A 19,106-nucleotide genomic window follows, 5' to 3' on the forward strand; every position below is an offset into this window, starting at 1 on the left:
GTCGAAGGCCTTCTGAAAGTCCAGGAAGACTATGTCCACTGCTACCCCTGCATCTAAGGATTTGGTGACCTGGTCATAGAGGGCCACCAGGTTGGTCTGACAGGACCTCCGTCTAATAAAACCATGTTGGTGAGCATAATCTCCCCTGCTGGCCCCTCGTGGACATGTGCCAGAATAATTCTCTCAAAAAGCTTACTCAGGATTGAGGTAAGACTAACTAGCCTATAGTTCCTCGGGTCCTCCTTCCTCCCTTTTTTGAAGATGGGAACCACATTGGCCCTCTTCCAGTCCTCTGGCACCACACCAGAACACCACAAGTGCTCATAAAGCTGTGTTAGGGGTCCCACAATGACCTCAGCTAATTCCCTCAGCACTCTGGGGTGGAGATCATCAGGGCCAGGTGATTTAAATAGATCCAGTCCCTCCAGAAGTTCCCTAACTAGATTCTCACTGACCCTTGGCTTAGGTGCACCTCCCCTGGGGCCTGTGGGGGGCCCAGTGTGGACACTGCTCAGAAAAATGGAGGCAAAGAAGTTGTTAAATAGGTTAGCATTGTCATTTGGTGTGACGACCAAATTTCCTAGCGTGTCTTGCAGGGGCCCCATGTCACTGGGTACCTTCTTTTTGCCCCTATATATTTAAAAAAGGACTTCTTGTTGTCCTTGATCCGGGAAGCTAGTCCCAGTTCCATCTCCACCTCGGCCTCCCTGACTGCCCCCCTTCAGCCCCGAGCAACCACAGTATAATCCTCCCTGGTGATGGCCCCTCCCTTCCATTGCGTGTATGCCTCCCTTTTAGCTAGAAGACATTCCTAGATGCTTTTGGTGAGCCATGGGGGCTTTTGCGCCCTTCTGCTTCCTTTGATCCGTGTTGGGATTACCTCCCTTTGGGCTTGGAGGATCATCTCCTTAAGAAGCAACCACTCTTCTTGGACACCTGGCTCCCCTCCCTTCTGGGACCTGAGTGCTTCCCCAACTCTTCTCCTTAGCTCACTGAAGTCCTGCCCTCCTGAAATCTAGGGCTGCTCCCTTGCTGCAGGCCTTTGCCACCTTGTGCTGGATGGTGAATTCCAGCAGGCAATGATCACTGTTGCCCAGGTGGCCGAGCACCCGCAGCTCCCTCACCAGGTCCAACAAGGCATCTCCCCTGGTGGGGCTGTGTACCTCCTGGGTTAGATGGAGGTCCTGCATTCTGGCTAGGAACCTATGTGAGCAGTCAGGTCTGGCTGACTGCTCTTCCCAGCAGATGTCTGGAAAGTTCAGGTGACCCATGATGACCACGTCCTTTGACCTAACTACCTGACTTAAGAATTCCTGGTCTAGCTCTTCCCCTTGTTTGGGTGGTCTGTAGTAGACGCCCCACCATTAAGTCTCTTTCCCTTTGACTGCCTTGTATTCTAACCCAGAGTACTTCTGTGTGCCCCTCCTCTGACTCTGTGCTACTTGATGAGGATGTATATTCCTCCTTAATGTAGAGGGCCACACCCCCGCCTTTCCTCCCTGTCCTGTCCCTCCTGTACAGCCTATAGCCCTTGATATTCACCACCCAGTTATGCGTTGGGTCCCACCACGTTTCAGTGAGCCCCACTGTGTCTGGGTTGGTGTCAGCTAGCAGGAGGGTAAGTTCCTCCTGCTTGTTTCCCATACTACAAGGGTTTGTATAGAGGCATTTGAGGCCTCCTGAAGATGCATGCACTGGCCCCCTAATCACAGCATTGCCCTGGCCCCTGTTGCTTATCTGTGTATATGTTCCACTTGTCGGTGTAGGCTGGGCTGTACTTGTGAGTGCTGCTTGGTTTAGCGGTCCAAGGCTTCCTCCTCCCTCGTCTTCCCCTTCCCCCAACGAGCCTAGTTTAAAGCCTGCTGGAGGAGATCCGCCAACCTAGAAGAGAACACAGCTTACCTTTAGGGGAAAGGTGGAGCCCATCCCACCCGAGCTTGTCTCTTGTCGTGATGTGCGGGTTGTTGTCAAGGAAGCCAAAGTCTGCCTCAAGACACCATTCCCGAAGCCGCCAGTTGGTCTCTGTGATGCACGTCTCATGCCGTCTTCCATGTTGGCTTCCTGCTGCAGTGCTGGAAGCTCCACGTGGAGGCACAAAGCCTACCCAGCTTAATGGCGCGCAGCTCCCAGTACACATGTCATTGGGTCAGGCTGGCCAGCTCCATGCCTCCACATGGGGCTTCCAGGGGGGAGGCCCCCATGGAGGCATGGAGCCCACCTGGCCCAGTAGCATGTGGCTCCTGCCTGCAGTGCTGTGATCTGTACGTGATGGCGAGAAGCAGCCCAGTCTGGTGCAAAGGCACATGCCAGTGGGCCAGGTTGGCTCCATGTCAGCCTGTACAAGCCCTGGGACTCAGCTAGAGGTGCACACTGCTGGGGGATCTGCTTGCTGTGGCCATGAGTTTCCTGAGGGCCTGCTGCTTCCTGCTACTAAGGTGCCAGTGGTGGCTGCTGTGCACCACAATCCCCACCCCCCAAACTCCACACCTGTCCACAAAGCCCACATACTTCCATGCCCACCCTCACACACCCCTTCACAAGCCCCCCACAAAATCCCATACCCACAGCCTCAGAACCAGGGCTGCTCGTAACACAGCAGTACCAGTTCCTCCAGTCCGGCTGGAGAACATGTACGAGGCCCTGGCAACACTGGAGGAGGAGGAGGGAGAGGAGGCAACTCCACATGCTCCACACTCCGAACATGCTGAAAGAGCTAAGCAGTCCCAGAGGAGAAAGCATCGAGTGATTGTCATAGGCGACTCCATCCTGAGAGGTTCAGAGGGCCTCGTCTGTCGCCAGGACCCCTCAACACGCGAGGTCTACTGCCTACCCAGAGCAAAGATTCAGGATGTGACGGAGATGATCCAGGCTGTGATCCAGCCCACCGATTACTACCCTACGGTCCTAATCCATGTGGGTACTAATGATGCGGCCAGGAGAAGCCCTGATCACCTGATGGCAGACTACCATGCTCTGGGGGGCATGCTGAAGGCGATAGGTGCACAGGTGGTATTCTCTTCTGTTCTACTCAGCCCCCACCGACACACCCCAACTCTGTCACCCACCTGCCTCATTAGCTCTTCCCACAGCTCCCCACCCCCACCCCTGGCAGTTACCTGCACCCACCCCACAGGGCCCCTGATCCCTGACCCACAGCCCACCCAGCCTTGCCAAAGGAGGCCCCCAACCTCCTGCAAGCCCCACTTACCTCAAAGGCTCCAGGAGGGAAAGTGAGCCTGAGCCAAACCCTGGTGACTGAGAGTCTCAAGCCCTGCTGCTTTCCCTTCAGGACAGGGCTTAGGGAAGGGGCAAGCAATTATTTTGGGTGGAGGGCTGCTTAAGTTTTGGTGAGCTGTCAAGGACTGCAGTGGTAGCCCCACCCCTTGACAGGGGTCCTGCTTCTTCATTGCCATCTTGGGACCAGAAGTCTCGCCCCCTAACCCTTGACCTTTGGCATTGGAAGTCCCTCCCCTTGTCCCTGGAAGTACTCCTTTTGGGAAGGGGGTTTGTCATCTTGAAACACGAAAAAAAAAACCAAATTGTATATAAAAATCAAAGATCCACAATAACATATTTAAATTCTGTTTTACAAAAATATTTTTGTCGTGATTTGTTTGTGTTTGTGTCATGTATATGGAGGTGATTGCATAATAGCTCAAAATGAAGTCTTACTCTTGTATATGGGGGGGTATGGGTGGGCAAGTATGGGAATGGGGGGGATGTTTGTGGGAATGTGTGTAGGTGGGTATGGGGTTTGTGCAGGGGTGGAAGGGAGGGGTGGCTAGGTTTCTGTGTATTTGGGGTGGGGTGCATGTGTGTGGTGGGGTGTGCCTGTAGCAGTGAGTGGGGGTCCTAGAAGTGCATGGATGTGTAGGGGGAGGGGTGCATTTGGGGAAGGATGTGTGATTGTGTGTGGGAAATATGGTGCTTCTGGGGGAAGGGGTTTTGGGTCTGGCAGGGTGTGCATGGAAGGTGCCTGCCCCCCCCTCCCCCCTGCGCACAGCCCCCTGAGCTGGTCAGCATCTGCCCCACAACAGCCTGGAGTCTATGCACCCAGCCCTGCAGTCCTAGCCCCGTCCCATGCCCTCTCTGGGATTCACCCCAGCAGGAGCAGACTGGCCAGAAATCCACATACGTATTCCCAACCCCAGCCCACCCTGTGCCTGCTCTGCACCACCCACATGTGGCATGTCCTGCTGCCCCCTGGACACACAGCAAGGCTGAGGCAGCTCCACACCTGGACTGCTTTTCTAGGCAGCCCAGGTGGCGGTGGCTCCTTCCAGTGCTGCCACCACTGGCCCCAGGCCTGTTGTACCAGTAGGAACCCATGTGTGTAGCCCTGATGCAGCCTGTCCCATGCTTGCTCTGGATTCATCTGCCCAGACTCAGCAGTAGCGGCTGCCAGGCAAAAACTGTTCCTCAGCATGGGGGAAAAGTGGCTCCTCCCCCTCATCATTGCTGAATCCATCCTGCTGCAGCCGCCTGGAGCCCACGTTGGGTTTCCCTGCGCCTTCATCACCGTGTCTGGGCTGCCCAGTGGGGCAGCGGTCACAGAGCAGTGGAGAAGCAAGGCACCCTGGCACAGACCCTGGGCAGCTGCAGCAGGAATGACCTGACAGCAGTGAGGGGGCAGGGCCACTTTTCCCTCATGCTGAGAAACAGTTTCTGCCTGGCAGCTGCCACTGCTAAGCCTGGGCAGGTGAGTCTCAAGTAGGTGCAGAGTGGGCTGGGTTGGAGTTGTGTTGCTGGTACAGTGAAGCTAGGGCCAACAGCAGTGGCTGCCAGGAGGAGCCACTGCCGCCTGGGCTGCCTAGAAAGGCAGTCCAGCCATAGAGCCACCCCAGCCCTGCTGCATGTTCAGGGGGCTGCAGCACATGCCATGGGTGGGTGGTGCCTGGGCCAGGTGGGGCTGAGGGACCCACCACGGGCTGGACAAAGCCCCTCCATGGGCCAGATCCAGCCCACAGGCCGTATTTTGCTAGCCCTTGGCTGAGGGTTTGCTGCACTTCTTGCAAGAAGCTCGTGCAGGCTGGAACTCTTCCAGCCTGCAGAGAGCTCTTTACAAAAGTGGAAAATCTGTGGGTATCTCCATTAAAATTAAAAATCTTCTTTTTTCTCTGTTAAAAGGGAAAATCCACGGTTTTTCCCATTTTTGCATGGGAAGCAGAAATCTGGATCCCTGGTGATCAGCCCCTTTACTTGCATGGGGAGGTTAAGTGTACAATATAAAATTACTCCTTACACCTCCAAAATACTGGAGCTGCTTCTTGTTTCTTTTCCTTTTGAAGCTAGGCTTTTATCTCTCTTTTTTAAAGCAGCTTTTCATGCTGGTACAGAATTATCTACAATAAAAAGGATGTTACTGACAGCTGGAGGCCTGAAAGACTGAAGAATGTCTTTAACAATGAATATGATGTGTGTGTGTGTGTGTGTGTGTGTGTGATGAGACCTTTTATGCTCCCTTTCAAAAGTGTATGTAAAGTAAACTCTCAGCAAATTAGCAACCTATCCTGTGGCTTTATGTGCCTTATCCTACCAGTGCCCTTGTAATCCTCACTCATTGTCTTTCGTGACACAGTATTATGCATCTGCTACTAGTATGTGGCTGAATGAGGAAGTCATTTTGATCCCTCTTTATATTTATGGTAGGATTAAAGAAGGACAATTAGAAGAGCACATTTGGAATGGAATGGAGGGAGTTCTAAACCCTGAGGTCTGTTGTTGTACTTGATTATCCCAAGTACTCAATCCCTTTTCTGTTCAACTAGATGTTTTCCTCTTTGACTGGCTATTTAGCTGAGGGGCAAGAGGCCAGACTCTAATTTTTGTTTCAAATGTTGCTGTTCATGACAAGTACTTCAGTCAGTAGCATTGTCTTCAAGGTTGTAGTTTCATTTCCACTTAAAAACAAAAAACAAAACAAAAAAAAAAAAGGTTACTGGAAGAAAAAGAATGTGACTGCAGCAAATAAGCCTGCTTTAGATCCCTGGATAAGACTCTGTTTTCTTTTAGGATTCAGACAACCCAGACCTGCGGGATCGTGGTTATATCTATTGGCGCCTTCTCTCCACGGATCCTGTGACTGCCAAAGAAGTGGTTTTATCAGAAAAGCCACTGATTTCTGAGGAGACTGACCTGATTGAGCCAACACTGCTGGATGAGCTTATCTGCCACATTGGGTCATTGGCTTCTGTGTACCACAAACCACCCAACGCCTTTGTGGAGGGCAGCCACGGGATCCATCGCAAGCATTTGCCAATTCACCATGGCAGGTAAGCAGGGAGTAGCTACGTTATTGGCCTTCCCTGCTCTGAGAACATGAATTAGGGAAGAAATAGCAAAAAAATTCCCCCAGTATATTAACTTTTCAAAAACAGAAAGGGTAGAAAAAGTCTACATCATTGAAGCTTGGTCTGGACTAAAACTAAGATAAGTTAAAGCTTAAATAATGCTGTGAAAATAGAAAGGTTTTGGTTTGTTCTGTATATGTTACAAGTTTTCTCTAAGGACAAAAAATACAAACCAAAGAGCAGACTGGAAAATAAGCGTGTGATCTGAAATCAAATAGTAAGTGCACAGTGTACTGGAATCCTTGTTGTATAGCAGGTCTGTTCAACTGGCAGGGGTTAAATTCAGTCTTCAGGCTCAAACCAGGCAGCTGCTCCTAGCGGCCAAAGTCTCTGCCGCCTCCTGCTCTCGCTTCAGAAGGCAGGGCAGTGCAGCGCCACATGGGGACCTGACAGTGAAGCTGGGCTGTGCAGGGGAGAGGGGAGTGGGAGGGTGAGGGGGGAAGCATTATATTCCCTGTGGTATGTGAGGTGGCTTTTGGTGCAGTGATGTAGGGGAAGTGCCCATGAGTGCATGTGTTGCAGCAATATATAAAGGAATTGTGCCTCTACAGTGTAGCAGCTTCGGGGAGGGAAGCACAGAGCAGTTGTGGGCCTCCCGGTGCATACCTGTGCAGCCCAGTCATCCATCCATGGCTTGCCTGCTGCTGCAGCCTGCAGTGTGCAGCCCCCATTGGTGTGGCTTTCAGTGGCTTAGAAGTTGGACACCCCCATGTTACAGTATTTCATTCTGTTCCATGGTTCCTTCTTCAGGTGAGTTATACTTCTTGCTGAGTGCATCAGTTTCAGTTGTAGCTCTTTTTACAGTCGAAGGTATAGTGTCAATGTAGTGTGTACCAGAAATCCTGGGAAGTTGTTCTTGAACCACTGTTGGTTATTGTTTGTTTGTTTGTTTGTTTGTTTTGCTGTCCTCTTGCAAATCTGTATAGACAGTTGTGCCTTTGCTGTCTCCTCATATCTCCCTTCCATAGATACAAATACTCCTGATGGCTAAAATACTTTCCATGGCTTTGGAGCATTGTGAAGTTTAGTAGCTTTTCCTCTATCTGAAACTTAGTCTGGCTGCATTGACCAAAGGCCTGCAACCTCAAGTTACACTCAGGACTTCTGGGGCTTCTGCAGCCTAGTGCAATGGAAACAGAAGAACTATGTCCTGCTCAGGGGCCAATAGCAGAATGGGCTAGCTCAGGCCAAAGGTGAGACCAAATCTCCATCTCAGGCTTGGCCAACTAGCTCTCCTGTTCATGGTTATTTCAGGTCAAAGCTGATATCTCAGGTTTTTACTAGCTCAGATGAGTTCTTCACTGCTTCTAGAGCACAGAGCTTAGGGATTCAACACTGGCAGATGCTGTCCAGATAGCCAATGGACTCCCTTTGATTTTCCAAGTACTGTATAGCTATTGCTTATATCACTTCACTGCTCTAATATCTCATGTTACTTAATCATCTGTTAGCTGGGCCAATATCCTCTATACCTCAATCCGCAACAATATGAAGAAGCAACCAGGGGAACGACAAACAGTACTTTGGAGAGAGTATTAACTTTCAGTGCAGTGCTCCTGTGCTCTTTGTAAATTAAAGGCAAATGGTGCTATTCATTGGTAAATTAGATTCCTTCCACATGAACTCAGCTTAATAAAGAGATGTCATTATTGTGATTATCAGTCTTAAATGCCTGATAAAAAAGACATGTCGATCAGGCTTCAGAGAAGGGCCTTCTTTGCAGCAGTATTGTAGTAAGCCAAATTATGGCTTTCAATCTCGTACTCGCAATACTACTCCTCAGGGACAGTGTTGTGGGGAGACTGAAATCGCTCATTGCATGTCCTCTTGCTCTATGCAAGGAAATTGACTTGCATCTTCCGGATGCCAGCAATACTTGTACGTCTGTTCACTTGGATCAAGCTAAAAGTGCCAGTGGAAGACTGATTTTTTAAAAACTTGGGTTGGGTTTTAATTTCTTTTGTTCTGAGGAGATGAGACTTTTTGGTGGCAGATTCTTGGGATTAGTGCTTACTTAAATTATTGATTCCACCCCTTCCCCCCCTCCCCCCCACCTGTATGGTGTAATTAAAGTGGAAGGAAGGGTTAAGTGTTGAACTTCTGGGCATAATCCTGTAAGAAATTACTCATCGATGTAGTTGGCAGTGTGAACTTTCTCCTATGCATTGTCCTCTAAAGGTGTAGTATATTGGCCTTTAACTGCTCCCATTCTCAACTGATAAGCAATTCTCAGCCACATGAGCTGCTTCCAGGTGCTCAGCTCTTTCTGTTCTGGCACACCAGTTGTCATGAATTAGTGGTACTTTTTGGGGTTCTGTGATGAAATCCCAAGAGTCAGGGGAGTAGGTTGAAAGCCAGTGTTTTGCCTATCAGCAGTGGAAGGTCAGACTCTTTTTTTGCTTGTGGGGATTTTTCTTTACAGTGATATTATCTTTAAATAACCATGCTTGCTCTTCTTTTAGGTTGTTTGTACAGCAGTCCTTGGTTTACAGCCACCAGCAGCTACTTGCCTTCCAACAAGTTTTTGCTGCTGGTGTTCTGGGAGCAGCCAAAACTGGGGAATTTAGAGAAACAACCAGTGTAACTTTGGCTTAAGGATTCTGGGAGCTGTGCTGATGTTCTGGGAAAGCCCAGATATATTAATTCAAGAGGAGATCTGCTGGTGAAAAGGGATTGAAACATTCTCCCTTTCATTGTTTTCCCAGGGCAATAAAGAAAGGAGACATGATAGCATATCTGTATTCTTAATATATGGCCATTCGTGATTCTTTTTATTCTTTTGAAAGCTGTCGTGCAGATTTCTCATTGGCCTTGGGGGCAGCTACTGTTTAAAAAAACAAAACAAAAAACACACGTAAGTAGAGGAGAGGTGGAACTTTAAAGTGTCATCATATGCAGGAGGAAGGAGACTGAAGGAAAGGGTTTGGCGGCTTTGGCATTGCTGTAATACAATTTTACTCCTGTCCGTTGTTCATAAAAATCATCCAGGTCTCACGTTTTGCTCTTAATGTGGATTGAGCTGGATCAGGGAAATTGCTTTCAAGTGAGCATTTTCAACATATTCAGTATGTAAAAGCCCTGCTACTAAAGGTAGAAGCATGAAAGAAAATCAGCATTAACACTATTAAGGGGCTAAATTTCTTAATAAAAGAACCTTTCAGCCTTTCTTTTCTTTGCTGGCTGTTACCTGACTCTCATTCCATTAATCTTTTTCTTATATCCTTTTCTGCATTCACCAAAGTGACCAACAGCATGTATGCAGTTTCTGAAGGTATCTTCACACAGATCATGGCAGTATCAGGAAGGAGGATCAAGGCTACTCACAAATCAGTAGGGTGGGATTCCTACAGAAATGTTCTCCTTTTAAAACACCTTATCAGAAAATTAATTCCAGGAGAACTTCCTTACAAACCCCTAATGTATGTGCAGTAATACTGAGTGAAAATAACTTGCTCCCTTACTGCAGACAGTTTGGAGTGTGGGGGTAGGAGAAGCATAAAGTGAATCTAAAATTGTATAGCTTCTCTGAATATAAAAATATTGTAATGATGCACAGGAATTTGAGTGGCCACTATGGCATTTGCAGTCCATCCATCGTGTGTTGTGTTGTGCCCCCCCGCCCTGCACCTTACATTGAAATAATGCTAGCTGGGTTTAAAAAAAGGGCTAGAATATTTCACAACAAGTGAAAATTAGATGCTGGCATAGGGCAAGTTATATTTCATGCTTTTGCAAGAAAGCTAATTGCTAGAGAAATAAATTTGTCCTTTTCCCATTTGTGCCTTGTGTCTGAAGCTTCAGATTGTTGCGATTGCTAGAAGGAAGACAAGACAGTTGATTGACTTGGTATGTCCCATGTGTGTTGGCTAAGGAGATAATTTGGCTAACCCAAGGACACCTTAAGCAATAAACACTAACCACCAGTTCCCATTACTTGTTGCCTCCAATTGGTGATCATAAATCATGTATTTTGGTCAATTGCGAAAAAACCAAAACACCATTGCTTGGAGCTGTACCATATCGCTGTTTGTGGGTCATTTGTATTTTTGGCTGTCATTCATGGGTCTTCATTCTGCAGTTTCTCTTCTCTGGAGCTCCAAAGGCTGCAACAAAAGTAACTAAATATTCTCCCTTATTTATTTTTCTGTCTGCCCACAGCACTGATGCAGGAGACAGCCCTGTGGGAACCACTGCCACTACCAACTTGGAGCAGCCTCAGGTTATCCCATCTCAGGGTGACCTTCTGGGTGATCTTCTGAACCTTGACCTGGGCCCCCCAGTGAATGTACCCCAAGTGTCCTCCATGCAGATGGGTGCTGTGGACCTTCTTGGTGGAGGGTTAGACAGTTTGGTAAGAAATGTACTCTTTCTTCCATTTCAAATGCTGTACAGTAACTAAAAATATTTGTGGTCTCAGCTGTTGGCAAGACCTTAGGTATTAATTCCCTTTGTGCTGAGTGCCCACTACTGGAGCCTGAAGAGATTCATAGATTACTGGGACCCTCAGAAGCCATTGTTACTTTTGTGCCAGTTCACAGCCAGGTTCTTCCTTTAGTAAAGAATGCTACCACACAACATAGATTCCCATTGTAGATTGATAGAACTACTTCCTGCTTTCTCTCACTGGGAAGCAGGGAAGGAGGATTAAAGAGCCCTGCCAGTTCCTTAGGTGTCCGAGAGCATTATAAAATACACCAGTTCCTCTACAAAAGGGCTGTCATGATGCCGTCTTGTTCCCAACTCAACTGAATTTAATTACAAGCTCCATCTTTATAGCTTGCATCATCTTATTTGTGTATTCTCCAGAGCATGTCTTGCTATAGTATCGGTGACATCTTAATTCCAGTTAGGCCAAGAGGAAGCACTCTGCTGTTCCACATAGTCCTGCCCTTCACCGCAGCCACTCACAAGTTAGTATTCTAATATTAAAAGGGTCAGCGCCAGAGAATGAATAAATTAATTCTGCCTCTTGCCTGGGGAGGGGAAGCTAAGCATAAGCTGTCATGACTAAATCAGAAGGGGAAAAATTTATTATGCAACTGAATAATGGGTGCAGTGGGTCTTAAATCTGTGGCTGCCATTCAGTAAGAGAACAGATCACTGAACACAGTAGCACATTTAGCCTTCAGCACAGTGAGTCAGGCCTCTACCATAAGGCAGCAGCTTTGGAGGAGTGGGAGGCTGTTCATACAGCTGGATGAGCCCCGATACAATAAATCCTTATTTGTGGGCTTCTCCATTCATTGTAGCAATCTTGCTAAAACAGACATTAAATACAGAGCCCAACTTCTGGTGTTTCTCAAGCTGATGAAGTAAAAACGAACCTAACTCTCCCTAGCCTTTCTGTTCACAGAGATCAGATGTGCTCAACTGATTTGATCTCTGCACTGTTTGAGCAGCAGTTCATGTGCCTGAAGTTCACATCAGTGGAACAGGCATGCTAGTCCTTGGCTGGAGTTCTCAGCAGCATGTGCTGTATAAGCCTAGCAGCGGGAGCTCAGTTCAGTGACCTCTGATGAAGAGAGCGACAGCCACTGCTGTGCACTGTAACTAATTTTATTTCTTTAATTGCATTCATACAATTCAGAAAACAATGTTGTGTGACAGCTTAAAAGAGGCATTTGAGCCATGGATTTTTGAACAGACACCTTCATCTCTAGTTGCAGAGACAAATCTTCTGTATTGAATGTCCAGACGCTAATCGAGGCACTTGGTTGTTGACCAGAGAACCTGTGGATGACAGTAACTTAAGGACTAAACTGGATTAGTTAAGTCATGTCCAACCATTTGGCCCCATGTGGTTGGACGATTGGGGTAGGATCGATGTACAGGGTGGATCCGGTTTGTGTGTCCAAGCTGGCGTGCAGGGCTGGCCCAGTGTGTGGCCTGATCTGGTGCACAGGGCTGTCCCAGTGCGTGGCCCCAGACCCACACCTAGAACCTTGTAAGGGCCTGCAGGGCTTGGAAATTTGGCAGTGGAGTGGTGGTAATGTTAATAATAGCCACTGCTCCTCTGCTGCCAAATTTCCAGACCCATGGGGAGCCCCATAGACCAGATTACATGGCTTCATGGGCTGGATCTGCTCTGCAAGCTGGAGGTTAAGCACAACTGGATTAGATGTTGGGAAAAGGGTTCCTGTAACTGTCTACATGCGAGGGGTTAACTTCGTGACCCACTTTGGCAATGCAGCTCTCAAATTGGGAGGTCTGAAGTCTTGTCACTTCTTGTAATGTTCTGTTTGTGCTCTTCATTGCTATCTGACACAGAGCTGCATCTCAGCAGAGTGGCAAGCCCTGGTTTAAACTCCAGGCTAAAAATGTTGGCCTGCCTAATCACAAATAGGTTAGGACACAGTCCTAGATAGTGTCTCCTTCCAATGCTTTCCAGTGAAATGCTGCCATATCCATGTCCCTGTTGGCTGCTTCTTACCCATGAGATACACAAGTGACTCTCTTCTCTGTAAATCCCAACCCCCCATGGATTCTTTTGCTGGCCTTTATTCCTTAACTAACCCTTTTCTCAGTGCTTTGTATGTGAGAGAACATGATTTCTATGTCTGTGTGCTTGTGTCTGTATAACTACATATATGGAAAATCTCAAGTTTAATTACCGGAACCTGGGATTGAGTCTCTGGGAGTATGTCTAAAATGCAGAGTTAGCCCTGATATGGGTATAACAAAACCTTGTCTACATTACTTCATCCTCAAAAGAATAAGCTTTACTGTAGCTCCATTTGTTTCCTCACTTGCATGCGTAGCCTGAGAACATATCCCAGGGTTCTTTGCACTGAAACATTCCTAGGCTGTTTCCTGGTCAGTTGTGAGAAAATGTGCCCATCCCTTGGCATAGGGAAGGAGCCGGAAGTGTGGGAAGAGCATTGGTTGGACTTACCTGAACTCAGCTGATCTTGCCTATTTCCTCACCACAAAGTGTGCAAGCTCCACCAGTCCAAGTTAAATCATACCTGAAACTATAACCTCTACCGTCAGCTGTACAGACCAGCATGAGTTCAAAAACGTATTTAAGCATGTGGTTCATGGTTTTGTATGTAGATGACAATGGTTATTCTTGTAAGACTAACATGGAGAAATACTCTAAAAGAAAGCGATACATTTTCATCCTTAATGTTCATAAAGGGTCATAAAATATCAAAGGGGTAGCTGGGATATTCCAGATTTTTGTGACTGCACGGCAGTTCATCATTACCAGATTAGGATCATAAATGACTGTCATCTTTTACAGTTACTGATTTTTTGTTTTGTTTTGTTTTGTTTTGTTTTGTTTTAACCTCTTGAGCCACTTTTTCCCCTCTTCCAGCCACACTCCTTTAGCAGTTTATGCATTTTCCCCACATCACTGCCTGGGTTCCCTGTTCTGAGCTTCCCTCTTAATCCTTCAAGACTCTTCCAAGGGCCTACCAGTCACTGGAGACATTCAAGTATGGCTCTTCGTGCTCAGTCAGTGTCATGTGAGCACATCATAAGGAGTGATTCAAAATGCTCAGCTCATGCTGTTGTATCTGTGCCAGAGTTGGTTCTTGTCACTTGTGGAGAAAAGGACCAAGTTTGACCCTGAATTCAGATGTGCTGACCTTTATGGTGACACACTTTTCCCTAACCTATGATTACAATATTTACTCAAATAAGAGATGATCCTGATTATAAGACAACTTCTACCCCTCCCCCTTAATTATATTCTATATATGGAAATTTTATACATTTGTTATATTTTTCCAGGTATAGAAGCTAATTATTGGAGGTTTGTCTTGAATTTGTCACCCTGGGGGGGGTCATGTAGCCCACTGATGTGTGTTTACCTCTTTTTGCAAATGTTGCAAGTTTTATCACAGTTACTCCATAAACACACATTTGAGCAGCACTTTTACACGCAGTACAAACTATGTATGATATTAGTCCAAAGTCAGAGGCTTATACCACATAGTTCATTGGGCTGGGTCTCACCAGAGTCGACAGCATTTCAACCTATGGTGACGCCATGACTTAGGGCTGCTCATTATGTGTGTGTACTACTGATACCCTCTTCTCCCCCACAGAGGATCCATGCTCGGCTGTGGGAGTGAAGAGTAAGTCAAAATGCATGCAATATAATGGCTCCCCATACTTGAAAAAGAGTCGATGGTGAGGGGGAGTGCACTTAATGGGCACTATTATATGCGTTATTCCTATTGGCTGCACTAATGTACCTTGTGGTAGGTTCCCATCAGCATGTTTGCCCAATACTGTACAGGGCCGTGTGTTTTATAGTCCTCCTCAGTGTTGGCTTGCATTCAGCTTCATAGTTGGTTTCCATTGCTGAGCACACGCTGCTTTTGGCATCAGTTTAACGATAGACAATGTATTTAGTGAGATTTCCTTGTACGTGACTATAAGATGAGGGACTTTTTTTTTTCCCATGCTAGTTTGGTGGGGAGGGGGACCATCTTGTATTCAGGTAAATACTGTAGTTGACTCCTTTGCTGGCCCCTCCTGTTTTCATCTGCTTCCTTCCACTAGACACTGTCCATCATTCCAGCCCAATCCAGCAACTGAATCAGCACACAGGGAAGTATGAGAATGGGGGCTGTTCAAATAAAACAATACTAGCATAAAAGTCTGTCAAAAATGACAGGCAAAAATAGGCTACTTGTTATAGGGTACCATGTTTCTGTTATCCACTGTGTCATTACCAACCTGAGTTGTTCTGTGTAGTCTTCTTGTATACAATGGATGCCCATCAACATTTCCAGGTGTCTCCTTTCTAAAACTTCTTTGGATATTTCTTCAGACATTGATTTTCTGTGCATGGTGCATTTGGATTCAGTCCTCCACATGGTCCATGAATTGTACATCTTGTTACAATGATCTTTGCTCAACAGGCAATGCTCTGTTTTATGATCAAATGTTTGTTTTAAAGTTCTGGTAATGCTCGCTGTTCCAATTCATCATCGAATCCTGCAAATACTCTGGAAATGGTCTTGGAGGCAGAATCACTTTACTCTTATGACAACAACTCTGGAATTGACCATCTGATGGTTTTTCAGCTTGGAAATTTAAAGAGTTACTGAATTGGCACATCGTGTTCATCAATCCACAGCTATGTTCCTCAATCTCATCTTCAGTGAATCTGTTGTTGTCTTCTGTTCCCTCTGTAAACCCTTTACCTTTCCATTGCATCTCTTCTACGACATCCTCTTTGCTCATCTATTTAATTTTGTCTACTTCTGCCATTCTTTCTGCATTCAATTGCCATCTATTCTCTGCTTCACCTTGGTAAGGGTGTTATGGGTTAAAGTTAAAGTAAGGGTGTTAAGGGACAATTTTTGCTCAGATACTGAGAGTACACCATAACTAAATGAAATCAATCACTAAAAGTCCAGAAAAGTGAGCACAAATATGGGTTTTTTGAGTGTGACAGACAGAGTGACAGACACAAATGAAGCAAATTATTATAGAGGATGATTTGTGACATGGGTATTCATTGTACCTGCACCTGCACAAAGGGAATATGCTTCAGTACATGTTACAATTAAAAGCATAAAATTAAAAATATTCAGCTCCCAACACAGGATCAGCCAAGGTATATTCTTGTTGCCCGGGCTTACTCTGACTATAATACTATGGGTGGTTGTTGTTCAGGGAACAGAGTCTGGAGAGTTGGGTTCTGTTCTTTGTCACTGCATCCGAGACCCTGGGCAGTTCCCTTAGCCCTTGCTTTTCTCTCTGTAAAATAGCGACCATGTCCCCCAGCCCTTTATAAAGTACTTGAGGTGTTCAGTTGAAAAGCATTCTTATAGCAAAAGGTGATGACAGAATCTGTTAATGTGGGGGAGGAACATTTGACTCAAGCTACAGGTTTCTGGAAGCAGTGTGCCAACTTGACCCAAGCAGAAGCTGTTTGAATTGAGAATAAACAGGGCATGCTGAGAAGTGGGGAGTTTACATACTGCACCTGATTATGATTGGCTGTGGTTAATGCAAATTATGTGCAGGCTTCGTTGTTATGCAGTTCTTGGTGGGACAGTGTGACTATCCCTGCTGGAACAAACGGTGGCTATTTTTGTGCCTTAAAGTCCCATTCTTGTCCCCCTCCCCTCCCCCCGCTCCACCCACACACCCACACTTCGAGAACCCATCAGGTGTAAATGCACTAAGTGAACAATCAGACAACCAGAGAAGACATGTATTGTAATCCTGCACATTTAACTGTTATATGACAACATAAGGCAGTGCCCATTTTAACCTCCTGAGCAGGACAGACAGGAAATTTGTTGAAATAGGCTGTTTTTAACTTGTCTGTTCTGTAAAAGCTTTTTTTTTTTTTTTAAATGTGCCAGTCATTCATCTAAAATAATGTTATTGACATGAGACTGGCAGCTTGTTAGACTGATTTATGCCCAGGACTGTGCAGCTGCCTAATAAATACTGGATATTCAGACTTCCTGTAATAATTCCCTGAAGTAGAATATCTTGGCAGACTCTAGAGAAGATTGTAAGGCAGGTGAATGTGCTCACTAATATTTAGGAAGAGATTAGACTTGCTGTGGCTCAGGCCTGCTTGACCTCATGTGTCTTGTTTCAGTGAAAAAGCCAATACCTTGGCTTCCCAATGGTTTGCACTGCAGTGCTACAAGCCTATACCTGTAGCACTCCCTGGGTTTGGGTCACCAGTTTGCTTGCCCTTCAGTTGTGGGCCATGCTTCCCCATGCGTCAAACCAAAAATGCTGGTTAGCAACAATCACTGGGCTTCTGATGTTACCTGACCTCAGGCACCCAAGATCTGATTATCGAAGTGTTAAGCTGGGGAATTTGGGGTGCATAGTGTTATCTGAATACCAGTTTCGGATGACTGTTCCTTATAGTGTATAGAAAAGAACAAAGCCAGTGAATTAGAAGTTTGACCATTAGTCCCTAGTGGGAACTGGCCAGTAGAAATTCATTTTTTTTTTTTTAAACTTGAAACTACTTCATAGTTTTACAGATACTTATTACTAATTACTTTCTGTAATGGCTTTAGCTTTGTCTATATCCTGGCAGTATTAAAGCAAGTAGATGGATTTATTTATTAAAACACAAGATTGTTCTAGGATTCTGAGTTCTGTTCCCAATTCTGCAACTGATTTACTGTGGTGTCTTGTGGAAGTTATTAGAGGTGCACCAATGCATCAATCCAACAGGTACTGATATAAATAAAATTTGCTGGATCAGAAAATCAGCCCAATGGGGCTGATAATTTGGTTCATAAATACAGATCAGCACCTCCCCCCTTCCCCCCATGGTGAGGGAGGGGACGGGAGCAGGTGCTGCCCAGCCAGGATGGGGATGGTGAGCGGGATGGACCCCTGGCTCTTTGGGGGCAGTTGAGCTGAGAAGAGCTGGGGGTTGCACCAGGCAGGCGAGCAGGCAGTGGTGCTTGGGAGGGAGTTATGGTGAAACTTGGGATGGCTTTTGCCCCCTCCTCAGGTGCCCCAAGCCCAGCCCGCGGCAAGAAGAGACCTGGCTCTAGCCCGCAACTGCAGCCCACCCACCCCACCCCGTGTAGATTCAGGGGCACATGCGCCATGTGGCCTCCCTCACCCTCCGTGACCTTCTGGAGTCTGTGCAGTGGTGGGATCTGTGCTTCAGCACCCTGCCCCACCCTGGCTGGGCAGCACCTACCCCTTCCTCTGCCACCTCCCTGACTGTGGGGGACAAGGGTTGATCTGCCCTTCCATGCCCCTTCCCTCCCCACTCCTCTTCCACCACAGCAGACTTACCAGAGGGAGGCAACTTTCCATGCTGTATCAGAAATTGGATTGGTATCAGCCGATATGCCCCCTTAAAAATCAGATATCGGTATTGGCCCCAAAAATCTCTATTGGTGCACCTCTACTTAAAACTACCCATGCCTCAGCTCCCCTTTCTGTAAAATGGGGATACTTGACTATTTTCCAAGGCTGTTATACAGCTCACTTCGTTAGTCCAGAATATGTGTTTAATACATTTTCTAGAGAGGATTGAGGTATATTTCTGGAACAGAATGCGTTTGAAAAAACATCTCTTAGTCACTGGTTGTCTGAATTCTTGTTTGATTGTTTAAGGATGTTGGAGTTATGATATGTTAATTAAGTGTTAAGGCAGCTAGAGCATTATTTAGACACTACTTATTATTTAAATCAAAACAAATAACTAATGAATATTCATGCAATTCATTCTAATACAAGCACTGCAAAGGGGGAGTTATTGATAGTTAGTGCTACTGAAATCTATGGTCTGTCGTATCCTGTGGTGCAGCTCCGTTAGTGTGCACTGTCCTTATCATGTACCAACACCACTGCATTCATACAAGCCAACAGCTCCACACAAGGCCCCCTACTCAACCCTAATCTCATTGCTCAGAAAAGTCCATGCACAATAAGAAGCCTTTAGCTAAAGCTAAAGCGTTGAAAATGTACAAGTGTGAACCAAAGGAAAGATGAATCTGCAAAGCGGAGTGTCAACAGCCCCAGAGCTGTAGGAAGGCAGCATGCACAGTCCCTTCTACATTAAATAGAAGTAGCCTGAATCAATTGTCATGCCAGCAGCTGTTTGTTTCTCAGCTATGTAGTCAACCAGATCAATTGATTTTAGTCAGTAAATGCTTTATATTCCTTGCTGTGAGGTGGAATCACTGTGCTGTGTTACCAAAAACCCAAACGTTTTCATCTAGCTCCCCGATCCATAACATGGAGCTCCTGAATGCAATGTGTGTGTGTGTGTGTGTATATATGTATGTATGT

At 46.4% G+C, this 19,106-nt stretch overlaps 1 protein-coding gene across 5 annotated transcripts in view; it reads left to right on the forward strand.

Annotated features, from left to right (window-relative positions):
* Positions 1–19,106, forward strand: part of AP2B1 (adaptor related protein complex 2 beta 1 subunit) — a 137,768-nt gene that overhangs the window by 62,259 nt on the left and 56,403 nt on the right. For all 5 annotated transcript variants that reach the window (XM_019545364.1, XM_019545366.1, XM_019545362.1 and 2 more), the window contains 2 exons: positions 6,013–6,272; positions 10,509–10,701. In XM_019545364.1, coding sequence (XP_019400909.1) covers positions 6,013–6,272; positions 10,509–10,701 — 453 coding nt within the window. The remainder of the gene's footprint in view (positions 1–6,012; positions 6,273–10,508; positions 10,702–19,106) is intronic.

Source organism: Crocodylus porosus, unplaced genomic scaffold (genome assembly GCF_001723895.1).
Source record: "Crocodylus porosus isolate Cpor-Errol unplaced genomic scaffold, CroPor_comp1, whole genome shotgun sequence".
In the NCBI taxonomy this organism is placed as follows: Eukaryota; Metazoa; Chordata; order Crocodylia; family Crocodylidae; genus Crocodylus; species Crocodylus porosus.